Source organism: Salvelinus sp. IW2-2015, linkage group LG7 (genome assembly GCF_002910315.2).
Source record: "Salvelinus sp. IW2-2015 linkage group LG7, ASM291031v2, whole genome shotgun sequence".
NCBI lineage: Eukaryota > Metazoa > Chordata > Actinopteri > Salmoniformes > Salmonidae > Salvelinus > Salvelinus sp. IW2-2015.
In genome coordinates, this window is record NC_036847.1 from 531,196 (window position 1) to 554,715 (window position 23,520).

At 42.6% G+C, this 23,520-nt stretch overlaps 1 protein-coding gene across 1 annotated transcript in view; it reads left to right on the forward strand.

Annotated features, from left to right (window-relative positions):
- Window positions 1-3,099: 3,099 nt before the first annotated feature.
- Window positions 3,100-23,520, forward strand: part of LOC139028061 (membrane-associated guanylate kinase, WW and PDZ domain-containing protein 1-like) — a 75,839-nt gene continuing 55,418 nt past the window's right edge. The window contains exon 1 of the mRNA XM_070444614.1: window positions 3,100-3,924. Within this exon, the coding sequence (XP_070300715.1) occupies window positions 3,627-3,924 (298 nt within the window). The 5' untranslated portion in view covers window positions 3,100-3,626. The remainder of the gene's footprint in view (window positions 3,925-23,520) is intronic.

The window sequence follows — 23,520 nt, forward strand, 5'->3', positions numbered from 1 at the left end:
TACACTATGAAAAAATATAAATTATATAAAGAATGATAGTAAAAAGCTTTGGGGCACCTTTTGGGGAAAAAAGCTAACTCGGCTCCTTCTTTCTGTAACATCTGCTTCCAACTCACACCCTAAAACACATAGATCCCCTGAACGTAGCTCACTTTCCAGCCCACTTTCCAGCTCACACTCTCAAACACCTAGCTCCCCTGAACGCAGCTCACTCTCCAGATCCCAATCACCTGAATTCTAATCACCTGTTCACACACCTGTATGTCATTATCACACACTATTTAGTTCAGTACTTTGCTCCCCATCACTGTGAGTATTGTTTGTTTTGTGACACACGTCTTTCAGCGCGCTGTTTACCCCGTGATTTATTCCTCCCATGTATGATAGTTCTTGCCTGCCTCACTAACGACGCCTAACAACTACGTTACTAGCCTTTTCCCTGCCTGTACTGTTGCAATTTTGGACCCCCTGTGTATGACCTTCTGCTGTCCCCTGGACCCATCTACCTACTACCTCCTGTGGTCCTTTGCAATAAACACCTGCTGCGCCCTGCGCTTGAAACCAGCTCTCTGTCTCCCCTCATGTTCATTACACATTCATTGAATCAGATGGCTCATTCATCACAAAGCCCACTGATATTGCAAACTTTTTCATTGGCTTCTTCATTGGCAAGATAAGCAAACTTAGGGATGACATGCCAGCAACAAATGCTGACACTACACAACAAGTGTATCGGACCAAATTATGAAAGACAAGAATTGTACTTTTGAATTCCGTAAAGTCGGTTTGGAAGAGGAGTACAAGCAGTACAATTTGATTTAAAAAACAGATTAAAAACACCTTTATGGAACAGCGGGAACTGTGAAGCAACACAAACATTGCACAGACACATTGGCACAGACACATTGCACAACACATTGCACACACACATTGCACAGACACATGCACACACACATTGGCACACACACATTGGCACACAATGCACACACACATTGCACAGACACATGCACGCACACACACATTGGCACACAACATTGGCACAACACATTGCACACACATTGCACAGACACATTGGCACACACACATTGGCACAGACACAGACACACACCACACACACACACACACACACACACACACACACACACCACACACACACACACACACACACACACACACACACACACACACACACACACACACACACACACACACACACACAGAGATTTAGTACTGTAGATATGTGGTAGTGGTGGAGTATGGGCCTGAGGGCACACAGTGTGTTGTGAAATCTGTGAATGTATTGTAATGTTTTTAAAATTGTATACACTGCCGTAATTTTGCTGGACCCCAGGAAGAGTAGCTGCTGCTTGGCAGCAGCTAATGGGGATCCATAATAAATCAATACAAATACACTCTTGTACTGCATCCTACTTGGCAGCCTGTTCCTACCATGTGACATGGAAAGGATCTGTGTCAGCACCACGTACTCTCACGACTGGTGTCCCCTATGAGAGAACTTTTACCTCATCCTTATTTTGAACCTGTGAGGAGTTCAAAGTGGACCAAACCGATGTAAAAATAGACGAGTTTATAACTCCGGAGGGTTTATGAAGAGACCCAGCAGGAGTAGCCTAGGCCCGCTTTAAAATTGAATGATCTTGCAAGCATTCATTTGAAAAACTCCTACATTGTAGTTTCACAGTGCATTAGACTTGTGTATAGATAGAGGCACTGTGCAGTAATGGKCGTGTCTCTTCAGTACCGTGACATTATTTGTGAATAAAGAGTAAAGGTCCTTAGAGGGATTAAAGGTCCAATGCATATGTTTTTCGCTCAATATCATATAGCGTCTGGGTAACAATTGCAGATGCACTCCAGGATCTTACACACAATAAATTCGTATCATATTGCCCAAACTGGATTCATAACATATGACACGAATTGCAATAATCCTATGACATCATACAAATTGCAAAATGAACATTATCACACAAAATGGATAACGTAATACACAAATAGATGACATTGTAAACAAAAAACAAAAAACAAGGACCTGTTTAGGCTTGCTGAAATTATACAAATGTTCGAGAGTGCATCTTTAAGTACTTTACTGTGATTGTTTTCAATTAAAATGGTCAAAAATGAAGAAAAATAAATTCTTAGCAAAGAGCAATTTCTCAAGGAAGACTTTTGCTATGACTGTATGGGAGTGGGGAGGGGAAAAACTTAAACTAGCTGTTATTGGCACAGTGGTTTGGAACTCTTTCTTATTGGTCTATTAACTAATTTACCGCCTGGTGTAGTCACCAGGCAGGCCAAAACTTTATCCCACCAAAACAAGCTGAAATTTAAACTCTTACATTAAAAGGGCATTATCATAATTTCCAAAGTACTATTCCAACCTCATGTGGATATAGACTGATTAAAGCAAACATTAGGATCACCTTCCTAATATTGAGTTGCCCTCAGAACAGCATCCAATTCGTCGGAGCATGGACTCTACAATATGTCGAAAGCGTTCCCATGTTAACTCCAAGGCTTCCCACATTTGTGTTATGTTGGCTGGATGTACTTTGGGTGGTGGACCATTCTTGATACACACAGGAAACTGTTGAGTGTGAAAACCCACGAAAGCGTTGCAGTTCTTGACACAACCCCCTGCACCTGGCACCTACTTCCATACCTTGTTCAAAGACACTTAAATCTTGCCCATTCACCCTCTGAATGAAACACATACACCATAAGTCTCAATTGTCTCAAAGTCTCCCCCCTTCATCTACACTGATTGAAGTGGATCTAACAAGTGACATCAATAAGGGATCATAGCTTTCACCTGGAATCACTGGGTCAGTCTATGTCATGGATAGAGGTGTTTCTTAATGTTTTGTATAATCAGCGTATATATAAAACACGTTTTTGACTGCACTMGTCCTTTAAACCCACTGTGGATGGCTGTAATCCTGTTTACAAGGCAGACATGCGTGTGGATAAATAGAGTGTGGAGCATTAGGACCCTGTATTAATAGGTGTAGTAAGGAGGATTTCCCTTATCCAGTGCGCTCCCTTGGGAGACAGGCAGGACGCATGCATTCCCTTTACTATCACCAGAGCACGATCGCAGGAACAATATAGGATGAACTGTCATGTTACCTGCTTAAGGCGCAGCGGGCTGTGTGAACAGCTTTTTCGACTCACAGGACAGGCAAAAGTAACTATTTATGAGAGGGTATTCTTGAATAAATAAATGGGATTAAGGGTCAAAATAGCCTACTGCGGCAGGAGATTAAACAAATGCGGGATCTTGACATTAGTGAAAGTAAAGCAGGTAATCTGAGTTTGGATTAGATCGACTCCTGGGATCAGGTAGCTGCATGTTAGGCTATTAAAGAATATGAGAAGCCAACAACAACTACATCTGAGTATTTGATCCTAATGCAGGATGTGTAGACCGGACAGCTGCGCCAGAGGAACATTATGGCTTGGTTTAAAATAAGAGCGAAAATMATCCAATCTGAAATCAAGTTCAAASAACCAAAAGTTTTCTGGGTTTCGAAAGCGACTGTGAGTTATGTGTCATCTSTTTTTTGAGTCCTCCTGTGGTACTAACGGGTTTGGTCCTTATCATCATGTCAAAAGTAATCCAGAAGAAAAACCACTGGATCACCAAAATGACCGAGTGCGCGATGATTCGGGACGCTCGCGGGGAATTGAATGTAGAGCTGCGCGGTGGCGCGGAGAACGGAGAGTTTCCCTACATCGGGGAAGTCAGAGAGGATGTGTTGGTTTATAAAAACGGACAAATGTCGGAGGGGGAGTTACTGCTGGAAGTTGAGGGTCACTCGGTGTCTGGATTACCCCTCTATGACATCTGGACTCTAATGAAGAGTTGCAAGGGTCCCCTCAGGTTGAAAACTGTCCGACAAGGTAGGTGTTCAGGTGTTCCAATCTGTTCGAAAGTATGTGCACACAACTTTTGTCGATCAATTCTTCAATGAAAGACTGGGAAATGTTGGGATGGTGACCTTGCCCTGAACAATCCCCCCTTCTCTCTCTCTCTCTTTCTCTTATATTCACACACACACACACACACACACACACACACACACACACACCTGTCTCTTATACACATCTAGATGTGTATAAGAGACAGACAGTCAGCCGTGTAAAAAGTAGGCCAGCGGAATGTGACACTTTGGTCATCTTGTTTTCAGCAGCACGGGATCACTGCTTGACATAAAGCCGCTGTGACAGTCATCCAGCTTTTGTTTGTCAGTTGCTGGCCTGGCCAATAGAGCTAAAATCACCTAGGGTCAGAGATTAGGCCACTCAAACCGGCTGGATAAACTAGTGTAGTACAGTCACTACACACAACCACCCCCCATATTCTCCAAGTTATGCTCTACCCCAACTCCTCCAAGATTAAAAAGTCTAAAATGTTTCAGCTTGCCTTAACCAAAATGTATATACAATGTCTTCCATCTCACAGTTTGCTCTTTTATTTTCATACCAATTTAACTGTGTCTCATTTAGTCAGTGGAAGAGAGAGCKGTTTTGTTGTGGTCCCATAACAAAGTGTGTGTAATGCAGACAGATTGTGCTCATTGGTGCTCACAGTACTCGCAGGTGGGCCGACTGACTGGGTTATTTCTGGAAGCTCTCTGGGACTTAGATGAGTTTGATCCATTGCCCATGGTTTGCTGCACATCTGTCTGAAAGAGAGAGCGAAGATAGGGAGGGAGCAAAGACACAAGAGAGGGAGAGATAGTAACAGTGATTTGCATTGTTCTGCGTTTTAACATTTGACATTTCACTGCTTTCCTTCCTTCCTGTTGTTGTTGTTATCAGTCCCATTCACGTCAGGATGTGTTTGGGTACTTTGTTTTTGTTTTGGCGGCACCACACATGGCTCTGGGGAGCACTATGTGGTGCCAACGACAAAAGTCTAGATTCACAGTCAGTGGAAGTACTGTAGTATACGTATATATGTTTGAGATGTACAGTGGGGCAAAAKAGTATTTAGTCAGCCACCAATTGTGCAAGGTCTCCCACTTAAAAAGATGAGAGAGGCCTGTAATTTTCACCATAGGTACACTTCAACTATGACAGACAAAACGAGAAAAAAAAATCCAGAAAATCACATTGTAGGATTTTCTATGAATTTATTTGCAAATTATGGTGGAAAATAAGTATTTGGTCACCTACAAACAAGCAAGATTTCTGGCTCTCACAGACCTGTAACTTCTTCTTTAAGAGGCTCCTCTGTCCTCCACTCGTTACCTGTATTAATGGCACCTGTTTGAACTTGTTATCAGTATAAGAAGACATCTGTTCCACAACCTAAACAGTCCACACTCCAACTCCACTATGGCCAAGACCAAAGAGCTGTCAAAGGACACCAGAAACAAAATTGTAGACCTGCACCAGGCTGGGAAAGATGAATTGCATAGGTAGCAGCTTGGTTTGAAGAAATCAACTGTGGGAGCAATTATTAGGAAATGAAGACATACAAGACCACTGATAATCTCCCTCGATCTGGGGCTCCACGCAAGATCTCACCCGTGGGGTCAAAACGATCACAAAGACCGGTGAGCAAAAATCCCAGAACCACATGGGGGGACCTAGTGAATGACCTGCAGAGAGCTGGGACCAAAGTAACAAAGCCTACCATCAGTAACACACTACGCCACCAGGGACTCAAATCCTGCATGGCCAGACGTGTCCCCCTGCTTAAGCCAAGTCCAGGCCCGTCTGAGTTTGCTAGAGAGGCAATTTGGATGATCCAGAAAGAAGATTGGGAGAATGTCATATGGTCAAATGAAACAAAATAAGACTTTTTGGTAAAACTCAACTCGTCGTGGGACAAAGAATGCTGAGTTGCATCCAAAAACACCATACCTACTGTGAAGCATGGGGTGGAAACATCATGCTTTGGGGTTGTTTTTCTGCAAAGGGACAGGGACACTGCTCGTGTAAAGGAAAGAATGATGGGGCCATGAATCGTGAGATTTTGAGTGAAACCACCTTCCATCAGCAAGGGCAGTGAAGATGAAACGTGGCTGGGTCTTTCAGCATGACAATTGATCCCAAACACACCGCCCGGGCAACGAAGGAGTGGCTTCGTAAAGAGCATTTCAAGGTCCTGGAGTGACCTAGCCAGTCTCCAGATCTCAACCCCATAGAAATCTTTGGAGGAGTTGAAAGTACGTTTTGCCCAGCAACAGCCCCAAAACATCACTGCTCTAGAGGAGATCTGCATGGAGGAATGGGCCAAAATACCAGCAACAGTGTGTGAAAACCTTGGAAGACTTAACAGAAAAGTTTGACCTCTGTCATTGCCAAAAAAGGGTATATAAATAAGTATTGAGATAAACTTTTGTCATTGACCAAATACTTATTTTCCACCATAATTTGCAAATAAATTCATTACAAATGTGATTTTCTGGATTTTGTTTCTCATTTTGTCTGTCATAGTTGAAGAGTACCTATGATGAAAATTACAGGCCTCTCTCATCTTTTTAAGTGGGAGAACTTGCACAATTGGTGGCTGACTAAATACTTTTCTGCCCCACTGGTATGTGGTATGTTTTACCACACACAAGACTACCAGCATCCTTCTGTCTGTCATCACTTTGGTCATGCTGGTTTACACACAGACACACACTGTTGTTGTGTGTGCCAAGGGCCAGCGGTATACCATATTTTACTATATACTGGTATTGATGCACGGACCGGTTTGGGTTTTTAGTCTACCTTCTATAATGGTATTTCAATGTTTGGTTTGTTAAATGTGATACGTAACTAAGGCGCGTGTAATGTCCGTTTTTAGAGTTTACTCATTTAGCTACTTGCAATTTGTCTCTCTCCCTGCCACTTCCCACAGCCATGTCGGAAGACATTGAGATGACGTGGAAACCGGCCACTAGGGGCAACAGTGAACGCTGTTACCTTCTAGTTGGTTGTGGTTTTGCTGGGGCGTTGTGGACAGGGATGGACGTAAGCATCTGCCTCTGGTGCCAAAGGTTGCATGTTTGAATCCAGTGATAGAAAGTTGTTTTTGAGATTTTTGTTTTAAGCCTAGCCCAAATCTTAACTTTAAGATTTTGGAGATAATGCCTAAACTTAACCCTAATCAAAAGAGAACCATCGCACTCTCACAGAATCTTTGCTGTTGAGTAAAACCTGCGAATTCAGACTAACAAAGAGGTGCAATGGGTTCGCACTCAAAAATATGTTACATAAAGCTTAGTTCATTATTCAATGTTTTAATTGTTTTTACTGCATCAGGGATAGCGTACACAGACGTTTCGGCTTTACATCCTTCAGTGGGTAGGTACAATTTTCTTTAATTAAAAACAGCATTTGTGAAGAACAGTGGATGAGCCGCAGGTGCTTCTAATCAGGGTTCCCACTCATCTGCCAATCAGCAATGTGGCTTTTCTGGTCTACCTTTATACAAATTAGTCACAAAGCAATACAGAATTATAGGGTATTGGAGCGGGCACAAATCAAACGCTCCAGGTGTCCGCTCACCGAAATACATCACATCAATTCATGAGATAGCCCACCACAAAGGACATCAGGCAAGGCATTCATAAATATGTGGGGCCAAGTCATGACGATATGCAAAATCTGATATGGACAGTGTTTTTGTATAGCAGTCTAAATTTGGCCTATAGGAAGGAGGTGAAATCGAATTCTTTGTTGAAACGGCGTGGAGATACAGAATTTAATTTATATATCCACATGGCTTCTCTTTGGAGTAATTTGTTGTCATAGTCACCTTCTCTACGTGGTGAAAATATAAATAAAAATAATAATTGTTTCGTCTAAATCAGTGGTCACCAAGTCGATCTCCAAGGCATTCATAGTTGATCACCCAACGATAAAGCCTTGCATTAACATCTGCTAATCATGTGTATGTGACAAATAACATTTGATTTGATTTGATCATGCTGTGGGGGTGCTTTGCTGCAGGACGGACAGGTGCACTTCACAAAATAGATGGCATTATGAGGCAGGAAAATGATGTGGATATATTGAAGCAACATCTCAAGACATCAGTCAGGAAGTTAAAGCTTGGTTGCAAATGGGTCTTGCAAATGGACAATGACCCCAAGCATACTTCAAAGTTGTGGCGCAAAATGCTTAAGGGACAACAAAGTCAAGAATTGGAGGTGGCCATCACAAGTCTCTGGACCTGCAAATCCTTTTGAAAATGGATGCTGGGCAGAACTTGAAAAAAGCGTGTGCAAGCAAGGATTCTACAAACCATGACTCAGTTACCACCAGCTCTGACCAGGTAGGAATGGGGCCCAAAATTCACCCAACTTATTGGGGGAAGCCTGGTGTAGGCTACCCGAAACGTTTGACGCTAAGTTAAGCAATTTAAAGGCAAGCTAACAAATATAATTGAGTGTATTCAACTTCTGACCCACCTGGGAATTTGATGAAAGAAACAAAAGCTGAAATAAATAATTCTCTACTATTATTCTGACATTTCACATTCTTAAAATAAAGTGGTGATCCTAACTGACCTAAGACAGGGAATTTTTACTAGGATTAAATATCAGGAATTGTGAAAAACTGAGTTTAAATGTATTTGTCTAAGGTGTATGTAAACTTCCAACTTCAACTGTATTTAAATATGACATTTCAGTATTCTTTTTTTTAATATATATATACATTTGCAAAAATGTCAACCTCTTTGCTCTTTCATTATGGGTGTTTGTGTATTGAAGAGTTTTTGTAAATATATTTTTTAATCCATTTAAGAATAAGGCAAATGTAACGTAGTAGAATGTGGAAAAAGTCAAGTGGTCTGAATACTGTACTGGATATACTGGATACTGGACTTCAACTGTATGTACAATAAATTTACTCTCTCTGTCTCTCCCTTTCTTACATGCACCTCCCTTTTCATTGTGTACCAAGGCGTCGTATCGGGTTAGCCCGCTAGGGACTTTTCATATGTTAGTAATCAATGTATAATCTATCCTGTGTGTGTGTTTATGTAATTATGTGTGATTAATTAGTTAGTTAGTCATTAAATAATTAAGCCAATTTGTGTATCGCCGAATCATCATTTAGACTAGTGTTCGTGCAGATTTGAAGTCAACGACGTTCAGAATGAGACTGATATGAGGTAATAATAATTCATGGATGACTAATACAATAACGATAAATTCTGATATTCTTGAGTAAAACGGGAAACGATAACTCATGAAACACACTTTCCCGTGGTGCCTCAAGATTGCTAATGAGTTAATTGTTACATGATTAATTTAATCACATAATAATAAACATAGTTAATTGATTTGATAAGATAACAGTCATCGCATTAATGATAGTCAGGTCACGAAACCGGTAATAGGCTACACCAGGTTTCATAAACCTTTTCCATTTGGAGTGTCTCAACCATTTCTACTGATCTGCATGCCAGTTATGATTTTCATATGCACATTTTCGTGGAACTATTTCATGTTTTTTATGATAAAGTCTTCATATCTTATAATAAGAAATGTATTAAAATGAAAATTATACAAATCTAATCTATGTGACTTCTATTGCCATTGCCAACTATGTAAAAATAGCCAACAAATAAAATGATTGCAGCCTGCAGGTAGAACATATGAATATAAAAACAATCACATTGGCTATGCATGGCCTGTCAGCAATGAACTTGAAACATTATATCAACTATCAACTGTTGGTCTAGGCCAAAGCTTGCACTAACAAACTTGCAACATTGAGTTTCCTGACCAAGTGAGTTCCGGACAGACATGGACACAGCTGTAGATTATTTGTGTAAGGGATAAGAAGTAATCAGGTAGGCCTATTTTAGGACGTTTCCACCTCATCAGAGCATGATATTTTTTTCCCCTCTTTCACTCCGAGTGGTTACTGAATGGGAGCGAGCTGGAAAGATTTTTCAAATAGGCTACATTGAGGAACTATTGTCATTCTCAATGGATGTAACAATACACTTTGTTTACTTGTTGTTTGAGGTGAAGAAAACATTACTTTCAGAAGCTACGCAGCTCATTAGTGGTGGTGAGATAAGACAGTCAGAAATACTATCAGATCACCAAATCGGCATATTTATAAGCCTACATTTGCGGGCAGGCCAGGTAACCTAGGCCTACTTGTATGTGTAATTACTCAACATTGACAGTAGCGTTCCAAACAAAACACAAGGAATAAATTGACAACTCATAAATGGAATGAAATAAACCAAAACTTAACCAAAAAATATATTGAATGCATGAACAGAAATGATCAATTCACAAGGCGAGACCCAAATGCAAACACAGGAGGCAGATGGTTGGAGTCTTACAATGTTTATTAATCCAAAGGGGTAGGCAAGGGAATGGTCGTGGACAGACAAAAGGTCAAAACCAGATCAGAGTCTAGGAGGTAAAGAGTGGCAGACAGGCTCGTGGTCAAGGCAGGCAGAATGGTCAGGCAGGCACAAAGTCCAGAAACAGGCAACAGGCAAAATCAGGAGGACTCGATAAAGGAGAATGCAAAAAGCAGGAGAACGGGAACACCGCTGGTTGACTTGGAAACATACAAGACGAACTGGCACAGAGAGACAAGAAACACAGGGATAAATACACTGGGGAAAACAAGCGACACCTGGAGGGGGTGGAGACAATAACGAGGACAGGTGAAACTGATCAGGGTGTGGCAGAAATTATGGTAACCAAACAAACATTGTAGATTAGAAATTCTGGGAATTAACGGTAAATGTACTACTGGTGATACTTGTGTAGCATCCCCGCAGCCTCCGCAATGAATTAGTCCACTGAGACAGGCGTCAATCAAGACATGCAACTGCTAAACACAAAAATGATCAGTTGACCAACAGCTTATTAACCAAACAATCCACCAGTAGACTAAATGGGGTCAGCCCTAATTGACTCAAGGGTTATACTACTTATGTAATCAAGATATAGTGTTTTTTTATATATCTTTTTTTTATGTTAGAATTTTTCTTCCACTTTGACATTAAAGTATTGTGTAGATTGTTGACAAAAAATCACAAATAATCAATTTTAATCCCACTTTTTAACAGACAACTTAACCTGTTGGGTTCCCATTAAGAACCAGGGTTTAGCAAGGTCCATAGGGAGTAGGGCAAGTCCTGTACTCTCACACCCAGACCAGGTGACAAGCAGTGGGGTCAGATCGGATCTCTCTCATCTCTTTCATAATGACAAAGCAAAAAAATGTTTTTTAGAAATGTTAGCAAATAAAGAATAATAATTAATAATGAAATATCACATTTCCATAAGTATTCAGACACTTTACTCAGCACTTTGTTGAAGCACCTTTGGCAGCGATTACAGCCTCTTGAGTATGACGCTACAAGCTTGGCACACCTGTATTTGGGGAGTTTCTCCCATTCTTCTCTGCAGATCCTCTCAAGCTCTGTCAGGTTGGATGGGGAGCATTGCTGCACAGCTATTTTCAGGTCTCTCCAGAGATGTTAGAAGTCCGGGCTCTGGCTGTGCCACTCAAGGACATTCAGAGACTTGTCCCGAAGCCACTCCTGCGTTGTCTTGACTGTGTGCTTAGGGTTGTTGTCCTGTTGTAAGGTGAAACTTCACCCCAGTCTGAGGTCCTGAGCACTCTGGAGCAGGTTTTTATCAAGGATCTCTCTGTACTTTGCTCCATTCATCTTTCCCTCGATCCTGACTAGTCTCCCAGTCCCTGCCACTTAAAAACATCCCTACAGCATGATGCTGCCACCACCGTGCTTCACCAAAGGGATGGTGCCAGGTTTCCTCCAGACTTGATGCTTGGCATTCAGGCCAAAGAGTTTCATCAGACCAGAGAATCTTGTTTCTCATGGTCTGAGAGTCTTCAGGTGACTTTTGGCAAACTCCAAGCGGGCTGTAATGTTCCTTTTACTGAGGAGTGGCTTCCATCTGGCCACTACAATAAAGGCCTGATTGGTGGAGTACTGCAGAGATGCTTGTCCTTCTGGAAGTTTCTCCCATGTCCACAGAGGAACTCTGAAGCTCTATCAGAGTGACCGTCGGGTTCTTGGTCACCTCCCTGACCAAGGCCCTTCTCCCCCGATTGRTCAGTTTGGCCTGGAGGCCAGCTCTAGGAAGAGTCTTGGTGGTTCCAAACTTCTTCCATTTAAMAATGATGGAGGCCACTGTGTTCTTGGGCACATATAATGCTGCAGACATTTTTTGGTACCCTTATCCATAGATCTGTGCTTCGACACAGCTAAGGAGCAAAATCCTTGAGGAAAACCTGGTTTGGTCTGCTTTCTGCCAGACACTGGGAGATGGATTCGCCTTTCATCTGGACAATAACCTCAAACACAAGGCCAAATCTAAGAATTATTGCTTAAGTTGCTTAAGAATTATATTGCGTAATGTAACTGTATTGATTTTTACCCTCATCACTAGTTTTAATCACATAATAAATCATAAATCAAATTGTTGTCAGTAGAAACACTATAACTAATTGGTAGGTCTACCTCTATTTGAGTTGGTTGGCAGGGGTCTTCAACATTATTGTGTCTTGATGCATTCCCAATACCTTTTTAAGCTCCCATGCAGTGTTTGTAATTTTATTTTTAAACCATCACTACATGTCGAATAAATCACTGGGTGTGTTTATTTAATAAAAATAACTACATTTTTTATTTTTTATTATGTATTTCCCTGAGCCTACTTTGGCCCTTGAAATGCTCAATCTGATCGTGTGGGCGTTAGGAAACAAATTTGAAGATATTTACATACACATCCCTGATTGGCTGATATGATTGTCTAGAGCCCACCCTCCTACCCAGATGAACAGCCATTGGTCTATTATAGTCAGATCACATTGTGACGTCATGATGTGGGCCAGAAGTTGAATCACACCTGAACAGGCTGAAATTCCAGGCATTTTCTTCAAACAGCTCCTACATTATCATAATGCGCACAATTTCAGGGTATTACGACTTCATAGTGTGAAAATATAATTTTAGTACTTTTTCTGATGGATGTTTTCTAAGTCCCCTTTTCCATCTATTTGACCAGAAATCATAGCCTTTGCTTTTTCCACATTTTTWGGATGGAAAATTGTTGAAAAATGTATARATATATCTCTTAATTTCTCAAAAATATAAAACTCTTAGCTTTAATTTTTATATCAAATTTGATGTGCTCCTATGAACTTCACWTGTTAGTGCTCATGCGGCATTTTACATTGAAATGCCCTGCTGTAACCTAATTTAAACTAGAGAAAAACACTATGTGACACACTACTCTTTACCTTTATTGCAGTGTCATTCATTTCACGTGACAGTTTTGGTTATAATGCTTTCATATAACTTAAACTAGAAACTCACTGGTGTTTATGGAATTTTATAATATTCCTGTTTACAACCCCAGGCACATGACAGTGATTCACTGTGTTGTTCTGTCATCTCACACTGAACAGTGGATATGAGGACTTTGACTTGCCTTTATGGCTCTTATCTACTGTCTGTCAGTCATAGTCAACTCCCAGGTGAGAGGCTTTCATCATTGTTGTCTTGAGCCTTGTCTCACTATTTCACTCACTAACAGCAAGCACTTGACAATAGTAGCCTAAACCAGGCTTTATAACTGTTTGTGTCAAATCGCTATATAGCTTATGCAGGATCGAAATACTCAATTTGTTAGTAATAATGTTACCTGTTACTAAGGACAGTCAATTGGTCCTGACTCCTAGCAAAGATCTTGATAATGGCGGYATAATTACATTTTCAGCTTGCAGGAATTGTGTACAAATCCTTGCGGTGGATGAATGGCACGACAATGGGCATCAGGATCCCGTCACAGTATCTCAGTGCATTCAAATTGTCACTGATAAAATGCAATTGTGTTCGTTGCCTGCCCGTACTATAATCCCACCGCCACCATGGGGCACTCTGTTCACAATGTTGACATCAGCAAACCGCTCGCCCACACAACGCCATACACGTGGTCTGTGGTTGTGAGGCCMGTTGGACGTACTGTCAAATTCTCTAAAARGACATTGGTAGCTTATGGTAGTGAAATATARATTCAARTATCTGGKAACAGCTCTGGTGCCAATTGCARGCTCCCTCAAAATGTCAGAAATCTGTGGCATTATGTTGTGTGACAAAATGGCACKTTTTAGAGAGGCCTGTTATTGTCCCCAGCATAAGGTGCACCTGTGTAATTATCATGCTGTTTTTTCAGTTTCTTGAAGTGCCACACCTGTCAGGTGTAGGGTTATCTTGGCAAATAAGAAATGCTCACTAACAGGGATGTAAACAGAACCTGCACAAAATTTGAGAGAAATAAGAATTCTGTGCATATGGAACATTTTTGGGATCTTCTATTTCAGCTCATGAAACATGGGACCAACACTTTACATGTTGCGTTTAGATTTTTTCTCAGTGTAGTATGGGTTGCACCTCCGTCACATTGTCATTGTTATCAACGTTCCACAGACGCCGCAGCCACATTGATGTCCAAAGTAGAACAGGTTGCTAATAACTGAATGGGAGTTAATGACGGTTTCGCCCAGTGATATAGTCGAGTCACTAAACCTTGAGTCCTAATCAAGTCCCAAGACCCCTGAGCTCAAGTCCAAGTKTGAGTCGCCAATGGTCAGGTCACAAGTCTAGTCACACGTCCCTATGGCTGAAATCCAAGTCCCCGTGCTCGAGTCCTGGTCCATGTGCTCAAGTCTGAGTCACTGGGTCCACATTAACTCAAAAGGAAGTTATTTACCCAGTCATTGGATAGTGGCAAGAGGGATTTAGTCTTTAAATTGTTTMCTATCCATTTTCCTTTCTTTCTGTGCCATCAAATGTTTGCATATAGGCTACTGGTAATGTTACCCGGGCCACGTTCAGTTGCAAAAAGTTTTTGAACGCTGCAGATAGAAAGTAGATGAATAAAGCCAATGCTATTCCTTATTCAACATGTCAGAGGCAAGTTTGTTCTACATAGCACTTTTCTGAACGTTTCAAAACACTGTGTCCTGCTGAACGCATCCCAGGTTGTTAYGTATAGCTAGCTAATGAGGTAACATGACTGACGAAGGTGTAGCCTAAACAAATGCTTAACGGTATGGTCCGCAAGTATCCTATTTTTAGAACACCTGGTATGTGCTTTATGAATGTAAAATGTGGCCCGGCAATGCACGATAGTATTATGGGTCATATCTTTTGAACTGTAATGGCTAGAAACAAGCCGTTTTCTCTGAGGAAAAGAGGGAGACTTGGCTAGTGCGTTGGCTACAGAACCTCGCTATGAATGCAATAGGGAATGTACGAGGCTACAAATTCAAAAACCTTTCTTTACTCAAGGGAGAGTAAAACATCTAAACTGTTGTTTTACTATTAAAGTTAATGCTGCTATTGTTTTTAATTTAATAAAGAAGCTTGTGTTTCTTAACCAGCCAAAGGGTATCTAACTAGAAGGCTGGTGGGGAATAGTTAGCTACGGAGTAGCAAGAGAGTTGCCTGCGTGATATGTGTAAGAGCCTGCCTGTCTGTCCACACTCATCGCTGCTCCTCTGCAGCTCACCAGCTGATGTAGGCTAGGCTGTGTGTACCGGCTGTGGCGTGTCCTTCCCACTGCTGAACAGAACTGCGCTGTGCATCTGTGCTGCTAATATTAATTGTGCTTTTCACTGAAAAGCTCTCATTCTCTCAAAAAAGTCTTGTCCATCCCAATTAATAGTCAGATTTTAGTTACAGGGATAATTTTGCCTCGTTTTAGTCTGGGTCTATTTAGTCAATTGCCACTGAAAAATAGGTGTTTGCCAAATATTTTTGTCACTATTTTTGTTGCCGAAATTAACTCTGGGTTGACGGTGACCTATACTCTTGGTGGGCGATTCCTCTTTCATCAGCCATGTGTCCCTCCTCTCTCTCCCAGGATGCAAAGCGTTGTGTTTGGGGCAAATCCAACACAACACATCGCTGAGTACCACTCTTCATATTTTCAAGCATGGTGGTGGCTGCGTGTTATTTGTTATGCTTGTCATCGGCAAGGGAGTTTATTTTGTTGATAAAAAGAAACAGAATAGATCTAAGCACAGGCAAAATCCTAAAATAAAATCTGGTTCAGTCTGATTTCCAACAGGCACTAGGAGACAAATTCACCTTTTAGCAAGGACAATAACCTAAAAACAAGGCCAAATATACACTGAAGCTAATTACCAAGATGACAGTGAATGTTCCTGAGTGGCCTAATTACAGTCTTGACTGAAATCGGTTTGAAAATCTATGGCAAAACTTGAAAATGACTGTCTAGCAATGATCAACAACCAACTTGACAGAGCTTGAAGCATTTTAAAAAGATAAATGTGCAAATATTGTACAATCCAGGGGTCTCATTTATCAATAACAGCCATCAGCATACCACCCTTAACCCCACTGCTGGCTTGCTTCTGAAGCTAAGCAGGGTTAGTCCTGGAGGGGGGACCAGATGCTGCTGGAAGWMMTGTTGGAGGGCCAGTAGGAGGCACCCTTTCCTCATGTATAAAAAAATATTGGAGAGCACTGATTGGTGACATTGCCCTGTGTTGGGTCTTTTGGATGGGATGTTAAATGGGTGTCCTGACTCTCTGTGGTCACTAAAGATCCCACTAAATTCCCAATCTGGCCTTCATACCATCATGGTCACCTAATCATCCCCAGCTTACAATTGGCTCATTCATCCCCCCTCCTCCCCCCTGTAACTATTCCCCAGGTCGTTGCTGTAAATGAGAATGTGTTCTCAGTCAACTTACCTGGTAKAATAAGGGTTAAAAAAAATTATGCGTAGGCACAAACTACGTAAAATGTACATTTGCTTGAGAGTGTGCATAAATTTATGCCCAGGCGTACACACATGTGCCAAGAGGTGGAATGAAGGAACTGCTTGTTAAGCATAGAATGTGGAAAATATCTGTACAATTGTGATAGTAGGCCTAATAATAAAATAATTGTTCAAATTTTTTACAATTATATTTCCATTGTTAATTCATACAACAATCAACATATATAACATTCATACAACTGGCTATATATAATTTGACCACATCGGTGTATTTGTTACGATAATAATCCATATAAGGTACAGGAATTTGATAAATGAGAGGCACATGTGACACCTATTTTATAGTAAAAAACCCCATTATGTAATATAAAAGAATAAAATAAAACAGAATATTTTCATCAAATGAAAAACGTTGCAAGTTCAAAGTGATGCGCATCTCACATCTGGAAAAGTTATTCTCAAAGAGAATCATTTGAAATGGGGCTCAATTTGGTGAGTTGAAAGACAACTTTTTTCAGGATTACAAACCTAAATCGGTCTTCTTTTCCCAATACGGACGTTGGATTTAGTTTATTCTGTCGATTCTTTCGAATTTTCTAAATGGATTCACAACTCCACAGTGAACACTGCTTGGTGATGAATTACAGCCACAACATCTGTTTGGTGAGTAGGCATATGCTTTATGATTGATGAAAATACGCTCTTTGTCTTTATCAAACTAAAGTTTTTTGTATATTTCAAGTGGAACCTGTCCATGTTAATGGGGGTTGTAGCCTAGGCTAACCAATTCTAAATGGCACTAGCCATTCGCAAATTAGCCTAAACAGAAAAGAGATTGGAGACAATTTTTACAAAACTGCAGCTGGTTGTTGGAACACATATTTTCCTACTTCAATCAACCGGTCCATTTTTTATTTGTGATAAAACTGTTGTCATTTGGCAAGGAATATACAGTACAGTAGCTTGTGTATCCTATCAGTTAGATATGTTCTTATAGGCATTTCTTTCTGTAGGCCTAATGGGAGTTTTTGTGTGTGCACTTAGCGGTCGGAACGCAATTGAGTGAATGAGACACAGAAGGGAAAGGGAAATAAGAGAGAAGAACTGTGCGATGCTTGGCTTGGTTGGAGCATCATACTATATGATAAACAGACTAGCAGCAGCGTAAATGAAGATTGTATGTGTGTGCCTGTGTGTAGAGTGAGTCTATATGTGTGTGTATGTTATGTGTGTGTTGGAGTGTCAGTGTGCGTGAACGTGTGGAGTCCTGTGAGTGAGCATAGAGAGTTCAAAAATGAAAATGAAAAACAAGTGTCAACTCAGTCCGTGTAGCCATTTTGTTAGCTATTTACTGGTCTTATGGCTAGAGGATAGAAGCTGTTCAGGAGCCTGTTGATGTCAGATTTGATGCCCCGCTCTCGCTCGCCGCGTGAAAGCAGAGAGAACAGTCAATGGTTTGGGTGGCTGGAGTCGTTAACGATTTTCCGGACCTGATATAGAGGACCTATTTTGACCTAAGACTTACAAACTCACAGACTTTTGCTAAAATATTCCGACTGGCCTAAAAGCTTGTCCATTTCATGTAATATCCATAACGCTTCTTATTTGCTTTATTTCTCCAACATGCCAGTATTTAGACGTCCGCTTTCTAGGGTATACGATCCCCCAAGGGTTACTATAGACACACCCCTCCAAACTTTCATTTATATTTTGTTTGTCCATTCTGTGAGACATTAAAGTTGGGATTTTGCATGCAAATGTAAGCCCCATAATGCTGGAATTGCCCTGACACACAGATCTTCCTCAGCAGAGAAATGTAAGTCAGTAGTGAAGAGAAATGTAAGCTACTATCCTCTTCCCACCTCGTCCTCATCGAACTTTCCAAAGCCCCTAAATCAAAGGACAAGTTCAGTGTGAATTGACTAATAATACCATTGTCTGACTGCCCCATCTGTATTCCTTGTAGAGCAGCAGTGTTTTCCTCAGTGGGGTTGTGTCTGGGAGATGGATGGAGAGGTCTGTGTTGTCTCCTGTACTGCAGAAACAGGTGTTAACCCACAGGGAGTCTGCCTCAGTCGGCCTTGCCCTGTCTGTCTGCTCTCACACACACACACACACACACACACACTTTCTCTCACTCTCTCTCACAGAGAGATGAGAAATGTGTCACCTCCATAACAGCCCACTGGAGAGATCCTACTCTCACTTGATTCATGGAGGTAATGACTGACTGTCTCTACGGTTCTCTCCATTCCTGTGGACAGACCACGCATATTTCCCTGCATTATGCATTCGTTTAGAGTAATAGCTGCTTTAATGGTTGCATCATTTGCCCAACCAAACCCCACTGTATGTACTCATCATGAATGCATATACTCTGGCCTGCACAGAAGTGGTTTTAAAGGTCATGAACAGTCACAATCATGTTCCTAATGAAATTGGATAATATTTGAAGGAAACCAGATCAAAGTATGATGAACAAGTATGATCAATTACTGCTGCTTCTACATTGATAAAGTTTGATCGTAAAGTTACTGGTCCCCTTCCCCGTGTCAAACACTTGGATTCATTATTAAGGGGGTCAAGGTGGCATCGCCTTAACTCTCATTTTAAAACACCAAATGGTAATATGATAGTCTCTTAGCTATTTAAAATAAATACCACTGTGTAACCAACATCTGAGAAGGCGTGTTTGCAGAGGGCTGTGGTTTATATAGCTAGATAGCTATTCTACTGGTGCCAAAATTTGACTGCAGGGTGTCAGCAAATATAATTAAAAGTTGACCCTATTCATCTATGGCAAAGATACTTATGTTGTTTCCGCGTTCGTCTTTGTCTGGTGTTCAGCCAGCATGGAACAAAAYAGGGGGAAGGGTCGTTCAAAACWTAGACGCAGTTGTCAAGTCAACACATCCGTCAGTTGAAATCAAATAAAATTTAAATACAGTAAGACATTGTTAGTTTGGCAAAAAAAAATCTAGGCCAACATATTGTGGGTTACATCTTTTGTCCAACGAAAAATAATTGCAAAAAAGGCAGATGACCTATGAAGCAAATTAGGCTAAAATATCATTTGAGGGCTCACTAATGCAATAGAGTGAGCAGAAAGTAAACAAAATGTACACTAAATTGTTTGTCTTTCATGCCAAACGTGAGATGTATGATAAAAATGTATTTCATCGATACAATTTCAACATTGTTTGAGCTGCTTTGTGTATCACCGAATTAGCTGGAGACGATTTTATCCCAGAACTGCTCACTGCATCCAAAGTTGCTTGACATTTCAAAGAGCTGTCAGTCAAGGCAAACTCATGAATATAAGATCTCCGCCCACTCAGCCTGTCTTTTCAAACTTCCTGGTAGTTAGCCATGAGAGACACAGTACTTTTCAGAATGACTGTACCTTTACGATTGGGGTTTTTACAGTGAAGGAGGAGCATCTTGAAAGTGACGCCCAAAATTAGAGATTTCTCTGAAGCGATGTTCATCTTAGTGCAATGAACTGTGTGTGTTGCCAATAGAAGAAATGATGACACGAGATTAGATTCCGAGCGACAAACACAAAAGTTGCGTTCCGCTAGCACAAGTGCCCTTTAGTTTGAAGCCATGCGATTGGCTACTGTATTTCTCCATCTTTCTGTTGGTTGATTGTTTCATTAGTGCACAATGTATTCTGATCTGTCTGTTTGTTTTCTCAAACCAGTGAACCATCATAATTCTTTCATCTTTGGTATAAGGATGAATGCTTTACTGTGTTGGGAAATGGGGACGTTGGTAGATGCTGGCAAGAACACAATTCTAATTGTTGTTTGTTGACCATCCAACTGCAGCTTTGTGTCAGACACTATTAAACTGCTGAAAGTGAGCAGGAATACCATGTCATATGTGATTATTGTTTCTCTAATCAGTACTAATCAAGCCTAATCAAACAGAACCGTTGCTTCAATGTATACCTCATATTGTTTTATATACATACTTAAAATACATTATATGGCGAAGCTTGAAATAATTCAAAATTGTGTACAATAATATACCAATCTGGTCTGTAATAAATCATATCTACAGTGCACTCAGAAAGTATTCAGACCCCTTTACGTTACAGCCTAATTCTAAAAATGAATAATTCAAACATTTTATTTATCAATATACACACACAATACCCCAAAATTAAAACAGAAGTATTCATACCCTTTGCTTTGAGACTCGAAATTGAGCTCAGGTGCATCCTGTTTCCATGTATCATCCTTGAGATGTTTCTATAACTTGGCCCCACAGTTGACAGTGCATGTCAGAGCAGAAACCAAGCCATGAGGTCAAAGGAATTGTGTAACGGCTGTCGTATTAGTCTCTCCTCCTCAGACGAGGAGGAGCATGGATCGGACCAAGATGCGGATTAGTAAGTATTCATTATTATTGGAAAAACAACAAACACTACAAAATACAAAAACCAACAAACGTGACTAACCCAAAACAGTCCTGTGTGGCCCAAACACTGACACAGGAACAAACACCCACAAAACACAAGTGAAACCCAGGCTGCCTTAGTATGATTCTCAATCAGGGACAACGATTGACAGCTGTCTCTGATTGAGAATCATACCAGGCCGAACACAAAATCCCAACATAGAAAATCAAACCTAGACCAACCCACCCAACTCACGCCCTGACCAACTAAAACAAATACATGACAAAGGAAAACAGGTCAGGAACGTGACAGAACCCCCCCTTAAGGTGCGAACTCCGGCGCACCAGCACAAAATCTAGGGGAGGGTCTGGGTGGGCGTCTGTCCACGGTGGGGCTCTGGCGCTGGTCGTGGTCCCCACCCCACCATAGTCAACCCCCGCTTCCGTGGCCTCCTCCCAATATCCACCCTCCATGTCATCCCACTATTCCAAAGAGCAGTAACAGACTGAGGGTAGCACCGGACTGAGGGGCAGCACCGGACTGAGGGGCAGCACCGGACTGAGGGCAGCACCGGACTGAGAGGCAGCACCGGACTGAGAGGCAGCACCGGACTGAGAGCAGCACCGGACTGAGGGGCGGATCCTGGCTGGCTGCGCCTGGCGGATCCTGGCTGGGCTGGCTCTGGCGGATCCTGGCTGGCGGAAGGCTCTGGCGGATCCTGGCTGGCGGAAGGCTCTGGCGGATCCTGGCTGGCGGAAGGCTCTGGCGGATCCTGGCTGGCGGAAGGCTCTGGCGGATCCTGGCTGGCGAAGGCTCTGGCGGATCCTGGCTGGCGGAAGGGCTCTGGCGGATCCTGGCTGGCGGAAGCTCTGCGGATCCTGGCTGGACGGCTCTGGCTGATCCTGGCTGGACGGCTCTGGCTGATCCTGGCTGGACGGCTCTGACTGATCCTGGCTGGACGGCTCTGGCTGGTCCTGGCTGGACGGCTCTGGCTGGTCCTGGCTGGACGGCTCTGGCTGGTCCTGGCTGGACGGCTCTGAAGGCTCGGGACAGACGGGCAGCGCTGGGCAGGCAGGCAGTTCAGACAGCGCTGGAAGCAGGCAGTTCAGACAGCGCTGGGAAGGCAGGCAGTTCAGACACAGGCTGCGCTGAGCAGGCAAGCAGCGCAGGCGGCGTTGAGCAGACGGCCGACTCTGACCTGCTGAGGCGCACAGTAGGTCTGGTGCGTGGTGCCGGAACTGGAGGCACTGGGCTGGAGACACGCACCACAGGGAGAGTGCGTGGAGGAGGAACAGGGCTCTGGAAATGCACTGGAAGCCTGGTGCGTGGTGTCGGCACTGATGGTACTGGGCTGGGGTGGGAAGGTGGCGCCGGATATACCGGCCGTGAAGGAGGACACGTGCTCTTGAGCACCGAGCCTCCCCAACCTACCAGGTTGAATGGTCCCGTAGCCCTGCCAGTGCGGCGAGGTGGAATAGCCCGCACTGGGCTATGCAGGCGAACCGGGGACACCACCTGTAAGGCTGGTGCCATGTATGTTGGGCCGGCTTCATGGCACCCGGCTCGATGCCCAACCTAGCCCTCCCAGTGCGGCAAGGTGGAATAGCCCGCACTGGCTAAGCACGCGTACTGGGACACCGTGCGCTCCACCGCATAACACGGTGTCTGACCAGTACGACGCCCTCTCACTCCACGGTAAGCCCGGGGAGTTGGCTCGGGTATCCAACCCGGCTTCGCCACACTCCCCTTTAGCCTCCCCCAAGACATTTTTGGGTGAGCCTCTCGGGCTTCCAGCCGCTCTGCCTTGCTTTCGCCTCATAAAAACCTCCTCTCCGCTCTCGCTGCCTCCAGCTCCGCTTTGGGGCGGCGACACTCCTCTGGCTCTGCCCAGGGTCCTTTCCCGTCTAGGATTTCCTCCCAAGTCCATTCCTCTTTCCTCATTGCTGTTGTACTTGCCTTCCTTCTCCAATCCGCTTCGTCCTGTTTTGGTGGGTGTTTCTGTAACGGCTGTCGTAGTCGTTCTCCTCCTCAGACGAGGAGGAGCATGATCGGACCAAGATGCGGATTGGTAAGTATTCATTATTTAATGGAAAAACAACAAGCACTACAAAATACAAAACCAACAAACGTGACTAACCCGAAACAGTCCTGTGTGGCCCAAACACTGACACAGGAACAAACACCCACAAAACACAAGTGAAACCCAGGCTGCCTTAGTATGCTCAATCAGGGACAACGATTGACAGCTGTCTCTGATTGAGAATCATACCAGGCCGAACACAAAATCCAACATAGAAAATCAAACCTAGACCAACCCACCCAAAA